This window comes from Lontra canadensis, unplaced genomic scaffold, assembly GCF_010015895.1.
Source record: "Lontra canadensis isolate GAN:19392208 unplaced genomic scaffold, GSC_riverotter_1.0 scaffold68, whole genome shotgun sequence".
Lineage (NCBI taxonomy): Eukaryota > Metazoa > Chordata > Mammalia > Carnivora > Mustelidae > Lontra > Lontra canadensis.
Window position 1 is genome coordinate 1,638,797 of NW_022631062.1, and position 21,847 is coordinate 1,660,643.

General features: G+C 52.6%; 1 protein-coding gene across 6 annotated transcripts in view; it reads left to right on the plus strand.

Annotated features, from left to right (window-relative positions):
- Positions 1-20,717, plus strand: part of GPM6B (glycoprotein M6B) — a 152,277-nt gene extending 131,560 nt beyond the window's left edge. For 3 of the 6 annotated variants that reach the window (XM_032880163.1, XM_032880159.1, XM_032880162.1), the window contains 6 exons: positions 6,217-6,403; positions 6,749-6,905; positions 12,838-13,009; positions 14,706-14,779; positions 15,701-15,766; positions 18,588-20,717. In XM_032880163.1, coding sequence (XP_032736054.1) covers positions 6,217-6,403; positions 6,749-6,905; positions 12,838-13,009; positions 14,706-14,779; positions 15,701-15,766; positions 18,588-18,737 — 806 coding nt within the window. In that variant the 3' untranslated portion in view covers positions 18,738-20,717. Of the gene's footprint in view, positions 1-6,216; positions 6,404-6,748; positions 6,906-12,837; positions 13,010-14,705; positions 14,780-15,700; positions 15,767-17,103; positions 17,490-18,587 lie in introns of those variants that run through there. The other 3 variants (XM_032880161.1, XM_032880164.1, XR_004385276.1) reach the window with 2 other exon arrangements.
- The last annotated feature ends 1,130 nt before the right edge of the window (positions 20,718-21,847 follow it).

Sequence of the window (21,847 nt, forward strand, 5' to 3'; positions counted from 1 at the left end):
CAGATCACTGGGCTGTTATGAACTCAGCCATGGCAACGGCCATCCGCCAGCCCGAGGACAAGACGTGTTTTATTCTGTTGTTCAGCTCAAAAGGTTCTAGAGATGCTGGAGACAACATGGCCATTGAGAGTTGGAGGCATTGATGCGTGTTTTCTCTCCCTACTATGTGGTTTATATTTAAACTGTCTTAGGCTAATGCACACTGGGGTTTTTGTGTGAATCAAAATCTAAAAATCTCTTTGGCCAGAGCCCAGCTCAACGAAGGCTTAAGACATTCTGAACCTCGCAGAGCTTTTAGGGGTTCGCTGAGAGGAGCTGGCAGTTCCTGGTAAAACGTGCTAGAAACTCTAGGGTTGACTTTTAGTTTTACTCCGTCTGCTTACATGAGTAGATCATGTTCGTCCAAACCTGCTTGCTTGGCCTTTTCAGCTCCGCTTTACCCAGTGTCACTGCTGGTGCGACGCTCGGGAAGGACGCGGTCTGTGGACCACAGGGGTGTCCGAGAAAAGCGCTGATGTCCCCTAACTAGCATCAGTTTCCCCCAGGGGCTGCTCTGCCGATCCTTGACACCAACCCCACGCCGCCTGCCACTCCTCATCCTGGGGACAGCCCCAGTCCCTGATCCAGTCCCTTTGTCCAGCCCCTTTCGTGACCCAGAGGAGGGGACCGCGCTGGGGCTTTCGCGGGCCTTGCTCCGCCGGACCCCGGAGGTGAGCAGTAGCCAGTAGCCGCTTGGCTCAGAGGAAGCCCTCCAGCTGCACTCCTTTCGAGACAGCCGAACAACTTGGAACATTCTGTCCTTCTTCACTGCAGACCCTGGGACTTGCTGTGCATTTGATGGGCAGGGGCTGGAGTATTCTGGCCAAGCCCAGTGGGCTGCCTCTTAGGGGAGAAAACCCCAAACAGGGGTTGAGCCCCAAAGCGGGCCCTTCGGATGGAGTTGGGGGCACGCCACAGGACCGGGAAGAGGGGAGAGGGGACTGCTGGCTAGAAACGGGCCTCTCAGACTCCCTGGCGCGCACGTCACCACGGGGCTTGCGAGGATGCCGCTTTGATTCAGCTGATCCGGGGCGGGGCCCAGGCACCTGCCTTTCTTGCCATCCCCCCACCTCACCCCGATGGAGTTGCTGTGGCTCGGCCAAGGACCACGCTTTGCGAAGCAAAGGGTCTGAGTCACTTCCGAGTGAGCAGTGGTCCGCTCATGTCTTGGTCTCTGAAAGCTCTCGTTGCCATCCAACAGCAGCTCACAGGGTCCAGCGTCAGCTCTTCGGAGCTACAGACCCAGGAAATCAGTCGCCCCCTGGAAAGCTTCCCCTGAGATGACGTGCGGTGTCCTCAAACTCAGCATGTCTAAAACTAAACTCATCGTCTCGGTTCCCCAAGCCTGGCTGTCTTCCGGTCAGCCTGAGCTCGGGGAACAGCACGACACCCATCCGGTTACCTGCACCAGACATTTAGGCGTCCCCCTTGGTACTCCCCGGCCCATCCCCAGCCTCACCAGCGAATCCACACCGAGTTGTGCCCATCTGACGTGCTAGACGGCTCTCGGACCCATCCGCTGCCTCGGCCCCACTCCAGGCTCCCGTCATCTGTCACCTGAATTATCACCCTGGGTTCCTGGTCCTCTCCACATCCCCTCTGTTGCTCAGCAGCCACACTGCTCTCGTGCAACCCCAGTCTGTTCCCTGCGGACAAAGATGCTCCGTGGTGTCATTTGGTTCTGGGGATAAAGTCCAGCAGCCTCGAGGGCCCTCGGCGGTCCAGCTCTGGTAGAGCCCTTGTGCCTTCCTTGTCCTGCCCTCCCTCTGCTCTCCGTTCTGGCTTCTTGCGGGCCTGGGAAAGTGTTCTGCTCTTTTCCACCACAGAACTTCTCTTCGTGCTCTAAGTCCTTCCTGGAACCCCTCTCTTACCCGTCCTTCTCTCTCCTGATCAAATGAATTCAAATCCATCCTTCCTATTTAAGTTCTGGAAGCCATCCCTGCACCCCACCCCAAGCCTCCGAAAATTGCCACTCTTTGCTCTCGTAGCACTTGGGAAGTAAAGCCATTGCGTGAATGTCCCTTTGCCCCATAGACTAAACTCCATTAGACTGTGTATTGTGCCTACCTTAGCCCTTTACCGAGTCCCCAGCGCCCGGCTCTGTGCTTGGGACCTCAGAGGCACTTGGCGAGCCCTGACCGTGCACTGATGGAATGAAGCAGAAAGAATGAACAGTCGCTCCCCCCGTCCCCCTGCTGTCATCCACCCCCGTATCTGTGATTCCGCTTAGCTGACAGCTTCGGGGAGACCAGGCCTTCAGGAGACCCCAGTCACGGAGGTAATGATCAGAGTGGGGTCATGGGCAAGAGTCTCTCTTGTCTGCATGAACACTGAGCTGAGATGTCCCCTGGAGGGGGGTGCGATGGAGGCAAGAATCTGCACGTTGAGCACGCGCAGAGGTGCCGCTGGGCCTGGGACCACACTCTGAGTGCCACGGCCGGCCACCCAGGGTGGCTCTGCCGCCCTTCTCTGTGAGCGGGGAGCGAGTCCAGCTTTTGCAAGCCCCGTGCTGTGGGTCCTGGCTACTCCACTTGCCACTGTAGGCCACAGGTGGCCACGGTGTGTAAACAAATAGGTACAGCCGTGTTCCAGGAAAACTGTATTTACAAAAACACGGGCTGTATGTAGTTTGCCGACTCCTGGTTTAGGAGAACTTGGAGCTTTGACTGTGATGGTTGTGAGGGTGGGAGGTTGCACCTTGTCCTTCTTTCTGGCCCTGACTCGTATCTCTATAGAGCTGGGGCACTGGGCTAAGGATGGCGTGGCCAGCGAGGTGGCGTCTGCCATTCTCGGCCGTACTGGGGACACTGTGAAATGAAACAGGATGCTCCTGTGGGCCTATCAAGGGAAAAGAAGGCCTCTTGCCTCCTCCCACGTGCCTACACTCAAAATTGGCTCTGGAAGTGGCAGGCCCGGTGCAGAAGGAAGATTCCAACACCCCTGTTCAAAGATGATGACGACTGTCAAGACGGCAATAACCGTGCATTCAGCTGAGCACGGGGCCCCGTAAGAGCACAGAGCAGATGCCTGGGAGGCTGGCCTGAGCACACGTCACTGTCCTGGCCTCCGCCGCCACCCTCTGCCACATACATACCTGCCTGTACTGTCAACATGAGAACACAAACAGTATTGCTATCCATAGTCAGAAAGCTGATTCTGAGCATTTAGGTTTCCCTGGGGTAAGTGTGTGGCATAGGCCCAGACCACCCTGTGTGTAAAGATACCTTACACCCTTGGCGAGAGAGAGCTTCTAGACTGACCTAGAAAGTCCAGTGGGGTGATCCATTCATAGAAGGTCAGGGGGCCACCGCACATGCAATGTCAGCCCCGCAGGTCACTGACCAGCGAGGTAGACCATGCTCCACATCCAGCTATGTGATTTCCTATATATTCTTCCTGTGTTGTGTTCCAGAAGCTTCTACTCACATTGGCTGGCAGGATCCATAAGAGTTTTGTCTGTGGGCACCTCGGGGAATTCAGTCGGTGAAGCCTCTGCCTTCGGCTCAGGTCATGATCTCAGGGTCCTGGGATCGAGCCCCGAATCAGGCTCCCTGCTCAGCGGGAGGCCTGCTTCTCCCTCTCCATCTGCCCCTCCCCTCTGCTTGTGCGTGCTCTATGTCAAATAAATAAATGAAATTTTTTTTCTTAAAGAGCTTTGTCTGTGTGTGTGGAACCACAGTGACCGATGTGGTGAGTTGTCGTGTGTGGGAACCAGTACCTGCAGCCACAGAATCATTTGCTGCAAACGTACGAGCGCTGGCGGGTGCTGAGAGTGTCATTCATTGACGTGATCCCCCAAATCCTCCAGTCCCTGGTTTTCCCTGCTGGTCCCAAACTCGCCCCTCGGCATGGGGTATCTGCAGTCCTTGAGAGCAGGAACTCCAAGAGAGAAACTTGAGCCTTCCTCTGCTGGTAAATCTGGGCCTGAATGGCTTCGTTCTTCTAGCCCCACTTGTCTTTTCTGAGCCAGGGAGCAGCTGCAATCGTTCCTTTGAAAGAAACAGAATGCTCTAACCCTTTGGATGAAAGACTGTTTTGAAGTGGCAGCTGTGGGCTTGGAAGGCTGAGTGTTGCCGTTCAAGGGCAAGCGCACTGCCCCACCGCACCCCCACTTGCCGCCGTGAGGAAAGACGTGGTCTTCCCAGAATGCGTCCGCGGGATGCACTGAACATCGGCCCAGCTGACGTGTCCGTGCTGGCATGTCCGCTGTGTGCCTGGCCTGCACATTGGGTCTTTCTGTGGAAGCCTCCAAAGAGTACTGAACTCATGAAATCTGAACTAAAACTCCCAAGAATCCAACTCACTTTTCAGAAAATAGCAGAGGCAGCAAGTCAAAAATGTATCTTCCAAAGCAGGGTTCTGTGAGAATAGAATGTTCCATAGTTACTGTGCAGTATGGTAGCCTGTAGCACGTGCGGCTGTTGAGCATGTGAAATAGGACAACTGAGGAGTGGAATTGTTTTATCGGCCGCTCTGTTGGACAACGTGGTCCCAAGGGCACCCAAGTCTCTTGGTCCAGTGGGGACCAGCTGTGACTTGGTTAGCTGGGGAAGCAGGCGTTCATCTTGATCTTCACACCATCTTACAGGCTGAGAAGGGGGGAGGGGTGAGCGACACCCCACACCGGGGTCTGTGTGCTCTTTACGTAGTGGGACACGAGGCTGAGGGCTGTCGTTGCTCTTGCTTTGGGAGTCTGGAGAGAACTTGTACTTTCAGTGGCCCGCTTCTCCCCTCCCCTCATTCCCCAGAGAGCTGTATGACAGAATGAGATGGAACGCCATCCTCCTTGCTCCCAAATATCAAGTATCCAAAGCTCTTGACTTGCTGGTGAACTTGGACTATTCCACGCACTGATTCCCGTTGTACGTGGTTTCATAAACCCATTTCATGGAGGTTGGTCTCCATAATGACAGCCAGCCGTCTTTTTTGCAGTGAAAGAAAGCACACTTGCTTATTTAGCCCGGACCTTTCCTTATTTTCCATAACTGAAGAGGAATCTGGTTTATAGTCCTCTCTTGTGGTGGGTTTAGACAGATGCTGCTTTTGAATGGGATGCTTCTCAAAATGGCGCAGCCCATCTCCAGTCCTTCCCTGTCTACTGGAAAGACCACTCCGGGGGCAGGGGTTGCAGCTGGGTTAATGTGCTGGCCTTGAAGTAAATAACTGCTCTCGATTGCGATTAAACATCATGATGCATTCAGGTTCGATTTCCCTGACAAGCCATTTACTTAAAGGCCTGGACGATACAAACAGGGCACCTAACCCCAAGGTCACCACTGCTTTAGATGAAGCAGAGATGTCTCCATACTGAAAATGTCACCTGGCTCTGTCCCTGGGGGGGAGCATTATGGACCTCATCAGTAAAAGTTTATTTTTAAAAATGAAGAAAAATCTTCTTAAGATGAACAGTTAACTGTGGCTCTTTCTTCATTTCACTTCATGGATGCTCATTTTGTCTTTATCTGTTTTTTTGTTTTGTTTTGTTTTTCTTTTCTGTTCCTTTGCCTTCAAGTACTTAAATGTCACCCGCCAGTTCTGGATTCTTACTCTGAACACATTTTGGGGAAGGAGGCAGATGGAAGTGTGGTGGGAGGAGTGGGAGGAGGGATAACGCACTGCTGGTATTGCCTGGGCCGGGCAGACGTTTTTATTAAAGAGATGAGGGGATTTGATGTTGACATGAATGAAACCTGAGTGGACCCACTTGAGTGGATGTTGGTGACTGTACTTGTAGGGACCAAAGAAATCCATCACCTTTCCACAATGACCATGTTGATATTTTTTTCTGAACCCAGCTTCACTGCTGTCCTCTCTGTTGACTTTGTTAGTGGAACAACCGCTCCTCCCTGTCACTCGAGCAGCACCCCTATCCCCACCAGCCCCAGGTCAATGAGGAAGCCCTAGAACTGTGACTTACTCCCGAACTCGTTGTCGGGTGGTTGCTCTGCTACTCACCCCGAGTAAATTAAGCCACGTTCGCCTCTTGGAGCCCCGGGATCCTCCCCACCAGAATGTGAGCCGAGGACAGCCACCCCACTGGCCCTCGGTGTGGCGAGCTTAATCGCAGAGCGCGAGAGGGGAGCTGGCAAGGGCGAGCCCTGTCTGCGAAGGGCTGGTGTTGATCAAGACCAAGACGTCTCGCCCGTAACCGCTGCCTTTTCTCTCCTTTGGGTCCAGGCTGCTTTGAATGCTGCATCAAGTGTCTGGGAGGTGTCCCCTACGCCTCTCTGGTGGCCACCATCCTCTGCTTCTCTGGGGTCGCCCTGTTCTGTGGCTGCGGGCACGTGGCCCTGGCGGGCACCGTGGCGATCCTTGAGCAGCACTTCTCCACCAACACCAGCGACCACGCCCTGCTGAGTGAGGTGTAAGTACCGGCTTCCCCGGGGAAGGGCATCCACCAGGCGACTGCCCCGGGATGGCCCTGCTAGCAGGAAAGGGAGGCTTCTGGTTAACGCTTACGTGGACGCAGGCAGAACAAAAGCCCAGGGAGAAGGCAGGAGAAGGAAGGGCTGAGAAGGCTGGGAGTGTTTGGCCCCCGGGGTGCCTGGCCCAGGTTGCTGTCGGGTGGGCGGTGGGGGCTGCCGGCTGCGGGGTGGGAAGGGGTCCCAGGACGTGGCACAGCCTCGTCACGCCCTCCAGAGGCCCACAGCGTCTGCTCTTCACCCTGTGACGAATGTCGCCATTGCGGCTGTCGTCCTCCCTCCCCCAGGATACAGCTGATGCAGTATGTCATCTACGGGATCGCGTCCTTCTTCTTCTTGTACGGGATCATCCTGCTGGCCGAAGGCTTCTACACCACGAGCGCAGTGAAGGAGCTGCATGGCGAGTTCAAAACCACCGCCTGCGGCCGATGCATCAGCGGGATGGTGAGTCCGAGCCTCTGGGTGTCGGCCGCGCACGCAGGGTCCCGCCTCTGGTGGGTGTTTGTATTCAGTGAAGGCTACACCATCGGTCACAGATGGCGAGGCCATGACGCAGACGCCGTCCCACCGTGTTAGAGTGGGGAGCATGAAGAAACCCTCCAGCTCATTATTGATGGTAGACGAAAATCCCTGGCTGGAGTACTAACGTTTCCCTTATGCATATACACGAAGTAAGGGCCCCGAGGGTTTTCGAGTAGAAAGTTGTGGAAGGAGGTCACTTGTGTATTGTCTCTGTACCCCCTCGCGTTTGTCTCTGAATGTGGGTTGTGGCCCTGAAGACGGTGTACTGTGAGAAATTGTCCCACTCGTTCTGGAAGTACCGAGTGCTTTTTCTACTAAGCACCCGGCTGCAGATCTTGCTAGTCGCTGTGGGTGTGCAAAGAGGAAAACACAGGCTCTCGTCCTCAGGCAGCTCAGAGCCAACTCCAGCCCTTGGGCCAAATCCGGCCTGCCATCTGTCTCCGCGCGGCCCACGAGCTGAGAATGGTTTTCTGTCCTTAGATTGCTGGGGAAGGTTATATGCGGGAACGAAGTGAAAGTCGCATCCGGGCACCCTAGGTGTGTTGGCCACCAGCCCCACGCGTGAGTTGGTGTGCCATGCGCTGCTTCGTGCTCTCCCAGCACAGCCGAGGGGTCGGGACACGGCCGGCGCGTGGCCTGCACAGCCTCCCTGGTCCCTGCCAGGCCTTCCACAGACATGGGGAACCTTGAAAGACGGGCTTCTTGAGTGTCCCAGAAGGAAACTCGGTGGTGGGTTGGGCAGCTGGGACGGGGGGGATGTGTCCGTGCAGCTGCTCATCCCCGGACGGACCCTTGGTCCTAAGAAAACGGCTGAAAGGCCCTGTCCCTGTTGCTTCCCTGTCTGGCCCTCAGCTCTGCTAAGTTTCAGAGTCCCCCAGGAAAGGGGGGGTGCTCCCGCGAGCCAGCAGTGTGCCCCAGCTGGAACCGAAGGGTCTAGTGAAGAAGGATGGAAATGACGCTGCTTGGGAAGGGGAGACACCAGGTCAGGAAAGGGCCCGAGTGCCAGGCTCAGAATCCAGCGTTGAACAGGGAGTGCTGGCATCCCACACACGAAGGCGAGCGCTTTCTCGGAGTGGCTGGGAGAATGGGGCGGGGGGTGGGGGGAGGCAAGGTCAGCGAGAGCGGGGTGGGCGCTGGTGTACAGCGGAGATCCCAGTTGGGCCCCTGTGGCAGAGCGGAAGAAGCGGGGCACAGACCAAGTGGGGGCGAGCTGGCCGCTTAGGACTGGGCCGTGGGACTGATCTCGAGAGGACGGGATGAGCGGCCAGTCTCCAGCTGGGCCGTGTGTGCTTTCAGTCACTGGAGGCCGTGGCGGGGGTGGGGAGTAGGTGGAACATCACCGAGAACCCTGGGCCGGGGTTTCTGCGACCGCTTGGGCTGGAAATGAGAGAGACCGGTGGTAGGCATGAACAAGGTGACAGGATTGTGGAGGAAAGTGCCCTGGAGAAAAGCATGGTCTACCGGGAAGACCCCAGAAAAGGAGCCTTCATGGGGGAACGGAGGAGAAACAGCCAGAGATGGAAAGACTGTCGTGCATGTAAGGACATGCCCGCCTCCAAGGGTGCAAATAATCTGATAGAGCCTTGGGTCCTATCTCCATGTCACTCTTGCTGTGAATGCCCACCTCCCAGTCCTCTGAACTCACAGGCAATGGCAAGTGGCACCTCGGGGGCTGGCATCTCTGAGCCGGTGAGCTCTGGAAAGTTCTCTGACAGCTGGTTCTGCCCTGGCTCCGCCCTCTGGCAGGCTGCCGAACTGCCTGTCTTGTCCTCCATCAGGGGCTGGGCCAGTCCTTAGTTCCCATAGCACGACTGCCCCCAGCCTGTGCCTGTGATGGTCGTCCTGAGGGCAGGGCTGCCAGCTGTGATGCCCGCGTGGACAGCGCTCCTGCGGGAGGCCGGGGGCCTCTCTGTGCCCAGTGACTGCCATCAGCGAGGTCTTACACCAGGGCCCGGCGCAGCTCTGTGTCGCTGTCCCTGTCAGCGCCAGGCCGGGGAGATAGTGCGCACGGGGAGCCGTCCCATCAGCACGGAGCCGCGCGGGGCCGGGTGGCACCACGTGAGCTCCCCGGAATGACAGCGTGTGGGGGACTTCAGAATGGCACTGTTGGGATTTCGGCCTTGGCGGGGCCCCTGTGGGATCCGCATGCCTCCTCTGTGCTCATGTGCAGGCAGGGAGGCGTGCGTGTGCCCGTGCACACGGCATGTCCCCGGTTGCGTCGCCCCCGGAGGGGCACGGGTGGGACAGACACCGTGCAGCAGTGAGCCCCCACCCCCTGCTCACTTGTTTAACTCTTTAATTCTTGGATGATAGGAGCCCCTCCAACTCCACATCCCCTATGGGACTGTCCTGATGGGACTGTCATTTCAATTTGGCTTTTTAAGATGAAGTCCACAGAACAGGGAAATAAATGAGTTTAAAACTCTTTATTTAAAAAAAAGATACAACTACTCTCCAACTTGGGGGGTGGTGCTTAGGTCGGGGAAGGAAGCAGCCATAGGAGGAAGAAAAGAAGTCAGGAGCCTAGGGGAGAGAGCAGCAGAAAGTAGATGTGTGGGGGGACCTCAAGCCAGTTCCCCCCTCACTCGGGGAGTCCAGTTTCTGCCCCGACGCAGGGCACATCTGCCTGGTGTTGAACATGTTGGGGGACGGAGTCTTTGTGAAGTCGCTCCCCGAGTGGCCCTAATCCCTTGGCAGCCCATGAGAGCAAACTGAAACCAAAGCCAGAGTTGGGGCGCTAGTATCCCAGAAGAGGAAACTTAAGAAAGCAGCCATGCCCCGTGCCCCGCGGGCTTCCCCTGAGCCAGCTGCTGCGCTAGCAGCCTGTGACACGGGGTCTGAACTTGGACTCCGTGTCTGCCCTCGCGACGCCTCTCCCCGCGCTGGTGCTGCCCCAGGGCAGCAGATGTGTGTCCACACACGCCTGCACAGGTCGTGAAAGATGTTAACGTGCCTCAGTTTACCTCGTAAAGGTGTTCAATAAGGGGGCGGTAGGGAGTGCCCCAGAGCTGTGCCGGGGGGCTAGGAGGGAGAGGGCCGGGACTCGGGGCGGTTCTTGGGGACCAGGCGCGAGTGCACAGGGGACTTAGGGGACTTCTGGCCCAACAGGTCAGGCGTGAAGACCTCCGCCCCGCCGCCAGCACAGCTTACTTTTGCCTCTTTTACATGTTCAGTTTTATTCAAGAAATCTCTGTTCCAAAATGTTGAAAAGCCACCCCGGGTGCCTTGAACGCAGGGTGGCTTCATACGTCATACTTCACAGCCGCTGTGGTGGTGGAACACGGAAGGGCAGGAAGGGCTGCGGCCATCCTGTGGCCAGCAGGTCTGTCGGTGCCATTTTCCCAAAGTATCTGTTTTGCGTCTGTCCCATTTTGGTACTTCTTGCAATACTGCAAACTTTCTCCTTATTCTGTTGGTTGTGGCGATGTCTGACGTTGCTCGAGGCAGTAACTGACACAGGCTGGGTCCGTTCTTCCTGCTCCACGGACCAGCCATTGGCCCCATCTTTCTCCCTTGGGCCTCCCTATTCCGCGAGACACAAACGTATTGAAATCAGGCCAGTTACTAACCCTACAGTGGCCTCCAGGTGTTCAAGGGAAAGGAAGAGTCACCTGTCTCTCTCACTTTCCACCAAAAGCTAGAAATGACCAAGTTTAGCGAGGCAAGTAAGTGGAGCGCCGGGCCAGGCGGAAAGCCAGGCCTCTTGTGCCAAACCGCCAAGGAGCGAATGCGAAGGAAAGTTCTTAAAGGAAATGAAAGGTGTTAGTCCAGTGAACACACAAGCGATGAGACCGTTGTAGTTCTCTGGACAGAAGGGCAGACCAGCTGGAACATGGGGAGGAAGCGGCAGAAGGGAAGTCGGAAGCCAGCAGAGGTTGCTTCGCGGGCTCTAAGGGAAGAAGCCGACCCCACAGCGTCGGAGCGCCAAGTGCAGCAGCGCGGATTTCCAGTGGAGACCGAACAGCCCTCCCCTGGAGGAAGATGCCCCCGAGGACTTCCGTAGTTGGAGAGGAGAGGTCAGCGCCTGGCTTCAGAGCCGCAAAGGGCAGGCCGACGCGCTGGCTAGCGGCTGGGGACGGAAGGGGCTCCTGCTGAAGCCGTCGCGGCACTGGCCAGGACTCTGTCCAGTTCTGAAAGCGGTTGGGTGGTGACACGCTGTCGCACAGCCGGGCCTGCTGCAGCACTGCGGAGTGACAGGAAGAGGCATCTGCTGCACAGACGTCACTGCCGAGCAGCCAGCAGCGACCTTCCGCCCGCCGGAAGACGGACCCACTCTAAGTTCAGGTGACGGTTAGCACTTTTGAGCAATAAATAAAGTGTATTTTCTTAAAGGTCAGTACCTTGTCTTTTCCAGACCTAATGCTCTTGCACACTGACCAGACTACAGTATAAAGAGGAGTTTGCACTGGGAAACGCCCAAATTAAACTGACTTGCTTTACTGTGATGGTCTGGAACCAAACGGCACTATCTTGGAGGCAGGACGGTACCTTTGAGGAGACCGGGGAACAGACCTGCCTTGGAGCATGCTAGGTGACCGGGAGGCCGGATGACAGCTAGCGCAGACCAGCTTCCGCCAGAAAGCTCCGCGAGCTCTGCCCACCCGGGACAGCGAAGCTGCCCTTTGTCCATGAGCAGGCCCGGTGCTCACCGGTCCATTATGAGAAAGCCGCTGCTGGGGAGCGCGTTCTGGAAGCGCCTGTGAAGGCCCCAGGACAGGAGAGGTCCGCAGGGGGCGCTCTCCACAGGCCTGCCCTGCGGAGCCCTGACGACCTCTGGAAGGCCATGTTCGAGTCTTTTCTTTTTGATACCTCCGCAAAGATCCTTTTGAAGGGTGGGTAAGGAAAAAGCAGCCTGGTCTGGAGCAGCCCATCCATAAGCACAGGGCCCACAGGGAGTGTGAAACTGCTGAAATGGGCTTTACTCTCCCTAGAAATGCAAAAGCCTCTGAAAGTATCCGTGCCCCTGAGATACAAGCAAAGGTGACTTCTGCAGTTTCCTGCGTTGCGAGCCTGTCCCCCAAGCAGCCCTGAGCTCCTCCAGCGCTTTCTTGCAGGATGGAAAGGGACACCGGGTCTGCAGGTCTTGAGCATCGCCTGAAGAAGAGAAGCGCCCAATGAGAATAGCAGAGCATCGCCCACAAGCTCCGTGGGTGCCCGATCTGAAAATAGGACTACCCTGACGTGACGTTTTTGGAACAGCTTTCACCAGTCTCTGAAAACTGGTAGTCAAGGCAGGTTAGGCGGTGAAGCGAAGCCCCCAGATGAAGTTCTTCCCGAAGCTGTCCACACACACGTGTGCAGAGCAGGCTGGAGAGCGGCCGTGCCCACAGAACTGCTGCGGATCTTCCAGATGGAACAGCGGAGAGGGAAAGGGATGTTGTACCAGACACTGCCTTAAGCTTGTGTTCAGGGCTGTTTCAGACTGTTACCTAATGCCTTTAGTGACTTCGCGGGCCTGTGAAACTAGGAAGTTCCTTCCGAGAAAGGGCTTCCTGGAGCACCTGTCACCGTACAACGCTTGCGTCGCAGAACATCAAGGCCCGTGAAAGCAGCCGGACGCTCCGCTTGGTGAGTCCGGGAAAGAGCGGCAGGTGGGCGGCCAGCTCCTGAGAAGGGGACCTGCACAGGCGGTCACACTGTCCATCGTGGAGCTCCGGAAAGCGCGACCACCCTGGCCCAGCCCTCGCTTCCCCTCTCCTTGTCACTGTGCCCATCGCTCCCGTGGCCCAGGCAGTGCTGGGAATGCAGCCCCCGGGTTCGCCATCCAGCCAGAGCTGTGGGAGCACTGCGCCCCCAGGTGCTGTACCCTGCCCTGTCCCCCCGCAGTAATGATTGTTCTTCCTTTTCTGCTCAGTTCGTGTTCCTCACCTACGTGCTGGGAGTGGCCTGGCTGGGTGTGTTTGGTTTCTCTGCCGTGCCCGTATTTATGTTCTACAACATCTGGTCAACCTGTGAGGTCATCAAGTCACCGCAGACCAACGGCACGGCCGCTGTGGAGCAGATCTGCGTGGACATCCGACAATACGGTACCGTCCCCTTCCGTTGCCCTGCGGAACCTCTAGCCTCTTGTGCAGCCCTCTGGACCTGAGTGATTACACGGGTGGCTTTTTGAATCACCATGATCGCTGTCATACGTTATTCTTAACGTGTGCTCTGTTTTCTGGAGGGAAACATCACTTACACTCTTAGTTGTAATACAGATTTTTGTTGTATTTTCAAGTATAGAGCAAAGGAAACTTTTCAAACTGGGTTACCAAGTAGCAGTGCATTATAATCCATCTTCTGGACATCAAAAGATTACAGATTTTTTTTTCAATTTTTTTCAGTTTTGTACCATTCAAGTCTTTATCCAAAATATTGTGTATACCCTGTAGTCCAATTAATTTCCATGTCCCACTCCTCAAATCAGGGCTTTTAAAATGACCAAATGCTTAAACTTCAGCTCTCCTGGAAAACACAACAAAATCCAGACATATTTTAAAGTCAATAAAATCTGGCTTGTTGGAAACCCCTTCAAACCCATTTTCTAATGAATGGGATACTTGCAATGGGCAGCTAAGGTTGGTTCATTTTGACAAGCCGCAGAAGGGCCATTGCTCTTCCTGTCAATTAAATTGAGAGGCAGCCTCCCAAGTCAGGACTTTAATGAGTGCTTCTTGCCAAGATGCTGAGGGACCTTGTTCCTGGCAGAAACAGCAAGGCGGGGGGGGGGGGGCTTTTCATTAAAATTAAAGACAAGATTTCTCAGGAGAGAGGACGGTTTCATTTGTGCTTCTTGTTTTTCCCATGGGGCTTGGCTTCAACATCTTTTCTTACAACATAATGAGAAACTTGCCCAGGACTGCCCACTGGAGTAGTTTTCTCATAAACACCAAGGTTCAGCCGCACTAGTCTTCCTGATGGTTTGAAAACAGAGCCTAAAGATGATTTTTTAAAAGTGTTTGTGAATGTCTAGATGTATATCGCTTCCTTATTCTTAAATATTTGACTCAACACTTCTGGCCATTAGCGATCCTATTTTTAAGTCTTCTCTATGTGAAATCACTGGTTTTCACGGACAGCGTGGGGACTTGTCATTGCCCGTTCTCCTCCAGGATCTCTGGGCCCATGGCAGGGATGGAAGGGATAAGGCACTTTGTAAAGAAAGCCTTCCTTACCTCCCGGGAGAAGAGTAACTTGAGCTGTGTTTAATATTTAAAAGCACACACCTAGTACACGGCACAGAGACCAGCAACCCGGTGGGCCATGGTGCGGTAGAGAGGCGGAACAGGGGGTACAGGGGATGGACTCCACCATGCTTCCGTTTTTTAAATTTCCAACTGGATTTCCAATCCCAGTGGAAATGAATATAAAAGACCTACAGAATCCAAATTCCATAAACTTTGAGTATAGACCCTCAGTTTTGGGACTTCGGTAGGAAGTCCATGGACTGGGAAATCCTGTATGAAGGTGGCTGTCCTCCAGCTGTTTAACTGGTTGGAAAATCAATTTTTACAATATGAGGTCAACTCAAGCAAGCGCAATTGGCAGGGAAAACAAAGCAGTTTAAAGCACTTAAGGACCAGTTGACTTGGCTCTTGTCCAGCTGAGTAGGACTTCTTACTGATTCTCCGGCCTGGTCAGCAGAGGAGTCGTGTTGGCGGGGATGGGCGAGAGCAAGGGGCACTGCGAGGGGGGCGGCACTAACCGACCACTAACCTTCTGTTGGGCTTCACCTCACAGGTATCATCCCGTGGAATGCTTTCCCAGGGAAAATCTGTGGCTCCGCCCTCGAGAACATCTGCAACACCAGTGAGGTAAACCGGTCTCCTGTCAGGGCCTGGACATGGCTGCTTGGCAGAGCTGGCTGGGGAAAGGGCCCTCCTGGGGAGACAGAGCAGGAGGTGGTACAGATGCTAGGAAGGAAGGCTTTTTAATATCAGACTTTTTAATATCAAACCAATAGTCGGTCTTCACCCATACTCACCCATTTCTGACCTAGAAAAGGCCCCTTTCGCATGGTCCAGCGGGTTCAGGGAGGACCCTTAGCACACCGAGAGCTTTCTCCTCGGGCACTAATTTGAGAGTGACCCTAACCGCCTCCATCTGAAAACACACGTAGCTTCTTCTCTTTCACCTTCACACGGTTTTTCAAAGTGGGACATTTATCACGGGACAAATGCAAATTTTCATATAGAAAAGATCCCCTTTAAAAAAAACCCTAGAATTTGTATAGAAGACAAATTCCTCTCAATCTAGTCACAGCTGGTCATCACTACTTCTCACTTACTCTTAGCTCACAGTACACCCTAACCCACTTTGCTTTAAACTCAGGCCTTAGAACATGCTTTCGGCATTGGTTAGAGCTGTTTTCTCAAGGGCACCAGGGGGAGCTCGCATCCTTCGGGGAATCCGAGCCCGCTTTGGGAAAGCCGTGAGTCACTGAAACCGTCAGCCCCGCCTCCGTCGTCGGCCAGTTGGCTTCTCCATACCAGGGCCTGGTTCCAAGCAGGGGCTCCCAAGAGTGGCGGCACAGGGCAGTCATGAGGAGAATTATACCGCCCATCACTGAGATTTAACTAGTCATGGGTACAGCCCGGGCCTCAGGAAGCTTTAGCAAGCCCCCCCACCCCCCACCAGGGAGCGGCCCCGGGAAAAGCAGCCCCGGAGGAGCAGGACCAGGTAGAGGCTCGTCCCTTCCACCTACAGTGCTCACCCGGTGCCCTGTTCTTTCCTAGTTCTACATGTCCTACCACCTGTTCATCGTGGCCTGCGCCGGAGCTGGTGCCACCGTCATCGCCCTGGTGAGTAACTGCGGCCCCGCGCCTGCCTAGTGCCGCTCCCCTCCCTCCAGGCTCTCCTGCCAGACATGCCTTCTTGCGGTCCACCTCCGGGACAGAGCCCCGGTTCCATGTCACCCGTGTAGATCTCCCCCCGGGCTGGGGTGCAGGCAGACTGTACTGCCTGTTAGGCCCAGAGCGCAGGTGGCAGAACTTGGATTCTGTTGGAAGACGACAGGGTAGTACCCAGGCCTGGCCTAGGGCAGGGCTGCACCGTGGGCCTGGACTTGCCGGGCATCTCTGCCAAGAAATCTGCATTTCCAGCTGGCACTGCCTGTAGATAGCCCTCCGTCCCGGGACGGGTGAGCTGCTTTGGTGGTCTCCCCTGCCACTGAGCCGCTGTTTCTAGAGGGACACACAGGGTTCACTTTCTGCCACCACCGGGTACATCTCTTGCCAAACGTATCACCACATAACCTTGTTTGATGTGGTTCTGCTCCAAGATACCTGATTTAGTGTAGACCACCACGGTGTTAACACTGAGCTCCTGGTGTCCACACTACGGCTCCTACCTGAAGGAAGCTCCGTGGCCCCTCCGAGCCGTCTTGCTCTCTGTAGACTTTCAAGAGCCCTTCGTTGGGCACTGTGGTCAGGAAACCTGTCAGGAGCAAAATCACAGAATGCAAACCCCCTCCCTGCCCCAGCACGGACTCGCCTGCGGCAAGGCGGCTCGGTGACAGTCTGAGACAAGCCACTGGGGCCTTGGCTGACCGCAGCTGGGAGCCTAACCCCGGGCCCCACTCTGCGTGTCCGCCGGGGACCAGGCCCGTGCCACGAGCAGGGATGGTCGCATGGAGGGAAAGGGGCTGATAGGGAACCAGCCGCTAAGGAGGAGCCGAGTATAAAGGGCCCCGGGTTCCTGCGTGTACGGCCAGAGGTCGGGAGGGCTCGCTGTGGGCGTTCAAGAAATCGAGGCTTGGTAGACCCAGAGGGAAACTTTCTGGCCCCCGCAAACGACGGCCTTTCGCATCCTGGGGGCGACCTGTGCTCTTGCTGGGCGAGGGGCCGGCGGTGGACTCTGTGCCGCCACAGGGGCAGGCTGGGGAAGACCAGGGGACACGGGCCCCCAAGCTTTCCCTGGCGCTTTTCATCTTCCAGCACCTCCCAGGCTTCTGCATCAACAGCCTGAGGGCAGAGGCCAGGACTAGTGGTGTGCATGTGAAGCACGAGGACGTCTGTGTGCCCCGCAGGACCCCCTTCTGGGTGATGATAGATGGGGAAGAAGCCAGGCTGTGGGTCCCAAGCGGGCGGCCGCCCTGACTGCCGTTATCTTACTGTCGTGTTCTGTTCTCTTCCACCAGCTGATCTACATGATGGCTACTACCTATAACTATGCCGTCTTGAAGTTTAAGAGTCGGGAAGATTGCTGCACTAAATTCTAAATTGCTTAAGGCCAACGAGGAGCCGTAGGGAGCGCTCCTCGGGAGCCTGACATCTCCCTGACTAAAGCAGAGCCTAGGTTGCTGCAGTCTGGTGACAGGAATTTGTAAATAGCTTTAGTCCACTCATTTTGCATTGTAGATTAATAAGATGACTTACCCTGAGTGAATTACAAAAAGATGAGATCTGGCTATTTCCACGTTGTGAAAAGGATTCAGTTATGTACTGACCTTGGTGAGCATCCGTTAAAAACTAATTCTCTTGAACTTGGAGCAGTATCTCTAAATGAAGTGTTAAAACTTTGTAACACCGGCCTTGTCTGTTATTGTCGCTTGCTTGATAACCAATACCAGTGCTGGAGAGGAGATGGCAGAGAGACGCGTTTTCATCGACTCTGGAAAAAAAGGCAAACGCACTGTAAATTTGACTACAACTCTTTTTCTGATCTCATGGCTCACTACCCAGTACAGGCCCCTCCAGTTAGCCCACCCAGCTAGAGGACAATGTGAAGAAAAAGCAAGGGCACCCTGTCATTTTCTGTGGGACCAGGATCTGTACGTGGGGCGTGTAGCTCTCCGCAGCACACTTTCTCAGCAACCTCGCCTCGGTGCGTTTCGGTGCGGAGTGTCTGGTTGCTCGTAGCCGGCTCTCACCCCGCACGTCCGGTGCTGAGCGCAAGAGCGATGGGGCCTGGATCGGAAAGTCTCAAATATGTTGAAAAGGAAATCGGAGGAACCGGAGATGTAGATTTTGCAGGGCAGATGAGGAAAAGGAGCGGGCGAGAAGGGTTGGCCACCTCCACTGTGGAGAAGAAGGATTTGTACCCCGGTAACCTGCACTAACGGCAGGCCTAGAACGGAAACCGGAGGTGTGCTACTGCGCACGCGCTCACGCAGACGGCGGGCTGGGCCTAGAGGGCTGCATTTTGGGCTTGATATTCACTTAATTTTCCCGTTAACTCCGCAGTTGATGAGTTACTCAAAATAAGTATCATTTCACTTGTAGGCCTTCGGGGAATTGATTTTTAAGATCTTGGCACTGCCCCGATTTTAAGATAAGCACACAAGGTGCTTCGAACGTCTGCGTTAGTTACAATTCCTCCCAAAATGGTAAAGGAAAAACAAGACAAAACAACCCTCTCCTGTTTCATTTTTGCTTTTTCTTAACAATAACTTTGGCCGTTTTTTTTTCAGTTCATTGTGTTTGTATACTAACTTTTCTTCAGCCTCTTACTCTTAAGCATACTGGTAGAGCATGCTTCCAGATCTGATGGCTCTGACAGCAGAATGAGTATTAATCCAGAATAACCCTCTCCCCTTTGACAGCACAGACCGTCTAACTGCCTAGCAGCTTGCTTTGCCTTCTGACATGCTCACTAGCCATCATGCTCACCCTTCTTTTCCAGATCCACTTCCTCATGATACTGTCTTCTAACTGGGCTTACTTAAAGGATGCAAGCAAAATGCAGGCTTACCAGGATATCAAAGCAAAGGAAGAACAGGAACTGCAAGATATCCAGTCTCGGTCAAAAGAACAACTCAATTCGTACACATAAATGTTTGCCAGAGCGTTACGGCCGACGCGTTGACAGCTCTGCCCACTGCCGAGACAGCTGCTCTGCAGTACAGATGTGTCCCCCACCAAACAGCCTATCCACTTCACTGTCTGGCTCCAGCTGCTGGGATGTATTTCTAGGAACACCTTCCAGCAGGTCAATCTTTTTCTTTAGCGCAGATGTTGGAGGTTTCATGTTAGCCATTTTAAAAGGCAACACTTTGACAAAAGGATGGTTGATCTTTCTGAAATTGGTGGCATGTTCAGGTTTATCGGTAGAGCGATCCTACCAGGACAGGCGATGGGGACATGGCCTGTTCCTTGAGAGGGACCGAGGCTGTGCCGGCATCAAGGAACGTGACCATCAATTCACATACGCCATCTGTCCTCCAGTCACTCATCTATAGTGAATAAAATGGAATGGGGGTGGGGGGGGGTTCCATTTCTGACAGCTGACATTTATTAAACTTTGGCTCAAAGAAAATGTGATTCTTAACAATTGACTTTTTAAAATTAGCTGCCTTCCCTACCCCTTGGGTCCAGCCTACATTAATCTCCTGACCCAATCAGAAATCTATTTTTCAATAATGCTAAAAGGAGCTACTATAATTCTGCTACACCTGCCCCCAAAGAAGCTGGATTCTAACTCCTTGACAAGCTTTCCAGAATCAATTTAATAATAGATTTCCTTTAAATAAAATGGCCCAGTTGTCATTCTTCTTTCCTGGGAAATAAATGTCAGCTCTGCCTTAATGAGTATTTGTTTTAAATTTCTAGGAACTTATTTTACAACAGGAGACCCCAAATCCTTCACAGACTTTTGTTCCACCAATGTTTTTCTTAATTAAGAAGTGTTACCTTATTAAAATGACCACCATTCGCAACCATTTCTACGTGGTCTGAATAGCAAGTTTACAGTTTCATACCAACTATCTAAAACCTAATTACAAGTAGACCACAGACCTCCTCCTACTTTTATAGACTTGAATACTTAAGTGATTTAAATTAGGGTTGGTATTTATTTCATTTTTTAAAATCTTTCCTGGAATAATAAAAGTTCGATGTTCAACATAAAAAAAGAAAAAAACAAAAAAACACCTGCTTGAGTTTAAGCCATTTTCAAAAGAAACTTGCCTTCTAAATCATTGTGTTCCAGAACATTAAGTGATTATAGGTACTGGATATTAGTGACGGTAAACTTTGTGTTGTTCTTTATGAAATGATACATATAACTGTTGGGTGCATCAGTGCTTTTTAAAAGGGGCTGCATAATATAGGGTTAACTATGTATATTCATGTTAAGAATTAACTTGTGGTTTGGCTGTTTCCTGGATTTTAAAACATATACATGTGCAGAAATGTATTAAAATGAAAGGAAGCATACCTTTATCAAGATGCTATTAAAATTGAACATCAAGTATAGTATTTCATTTGGATTCTTTCTGTTGTTGTTGTTAATGCCTAAAAATGCCTATTTGGATCTTGACTTTTTTTCTTTTAACTGGGAGAAGCTCTCTTCCGTGTAGAACAGTTGTTCCAGAATAGCTTGTTTTGTTTTCCTGTTGCATGACAGACTTAAATATTTTTTTTCCAGCAGTGGAGGTGCTGTTAGAGTCCAGTGTTCTAGAACAGGCAGTGTCTCAAGCCTAATTTTACTTTTCTAATTCTGGTAGCTATTACCAGGAATTTTGGAAGTTTTTTGTTTAAGTCTAATATTTTTTATGTAAAGAGCATTAAATTTTGCTATGTATAAATTTTTGTAACCTAACAGTGAATCAATATTTTCTATCAGTGCCAAGGGCTTCCTGTAGTTCTATTCAAGTGTTACAATAAATATTTGTAGATAATAGTCAATACTTGTGTATGCTTATTTTAAAGATCTATTTAGGTGGAAATAGTTGTGGATGTACTAAGAGTAATGCAATAAAGGTATAGCTTCACTCACTTGCCTTTTTACCATACATAAATACTCTTCTTTCTCTGGCTGCAGTACGGTGTCATTTTTCAATAGTATGCATGATCAAGATTTCACATGTGGATGGAAATCGTGTTTCTAGGAGGATGCCGCCCCATCTCTATAGTTGTGTGAAGTATAGAAATTTTCTGACTAGCGTCGGCAAATAAAAGCAATTATACATACGGGATTAATATAAAGCTTAAGTGTGGGGAAAGTAAAAACAATGCTGAACCTTCCCAAGGGACCATGTTCCACTGGCTCCAAGGTAGAAAAGATCTAGATCGGGGGGGGGGGGAATACACCACCACCACTCTAGATCTAACAGTTAACTCTCAAAAAAAGCAGAGCTAAGTTTGTTACTTAGGATCTCGTTTTACTGTCTGTTCTGTTTACTTACCTGTTAGCATGATCAGGCACTGGGATTTTCATCATCTGAAGTTTCTGAGTAAGGACCACCAGCCCTTGTCACTTACTGAGCCACGGCTGTTGCTGAGATGCCACCTCGGGATCCTTGGCAGAACAACATTCGGGACCCCAAGTAGTATGCTCTTTGTCACACTACCTAAAATCTGCTTTTGTAGCATTTTGTGCAGCTGTTTAAGTTACATAATAAACTGAGTATGTCTAGATGAGATGACATGCAGTCTCTCTGACAGTAATCCGGCCACAGAGCACAGGAACCTCTAGAGGACAGAGTAGCAACCATTCATTTCTCGAACTTTGACTTCCATATTGGTAAAGAGATGAAAACAAAGTCACAATTTAAGTCCACTAAAAAATGACAAGTAAAGATTCCACAGTAAAAAACTTGAAAAAAGTCCTTTCAGGGCTTTTTAATGCTAGGATAGTCCTACTATTAGAAGATTTAAAAGAGATGATCCCCTTGTTAGTATCTTCTCCTAAAGCACGCCTCTTGCTCTAGCCAGGGCAGGGCGCATCTGCTCTCAGATGTTTGTGCAAAATCTCAAAATGAATATTAGGATGAATAAAACTATAGAGAGTTTTGAGGAAACAAAAATACAAACACAGTTAAGTCAGGTTGGGCCAAGAACATCCTTTTTACAACCTGTGCCCCAGCCTTCCTCACTGTCTCGATACTGGAACTTGACCCACCTGGGGAAGGTATGAATAGAGATGTGTTCAGGGGGTCTCGT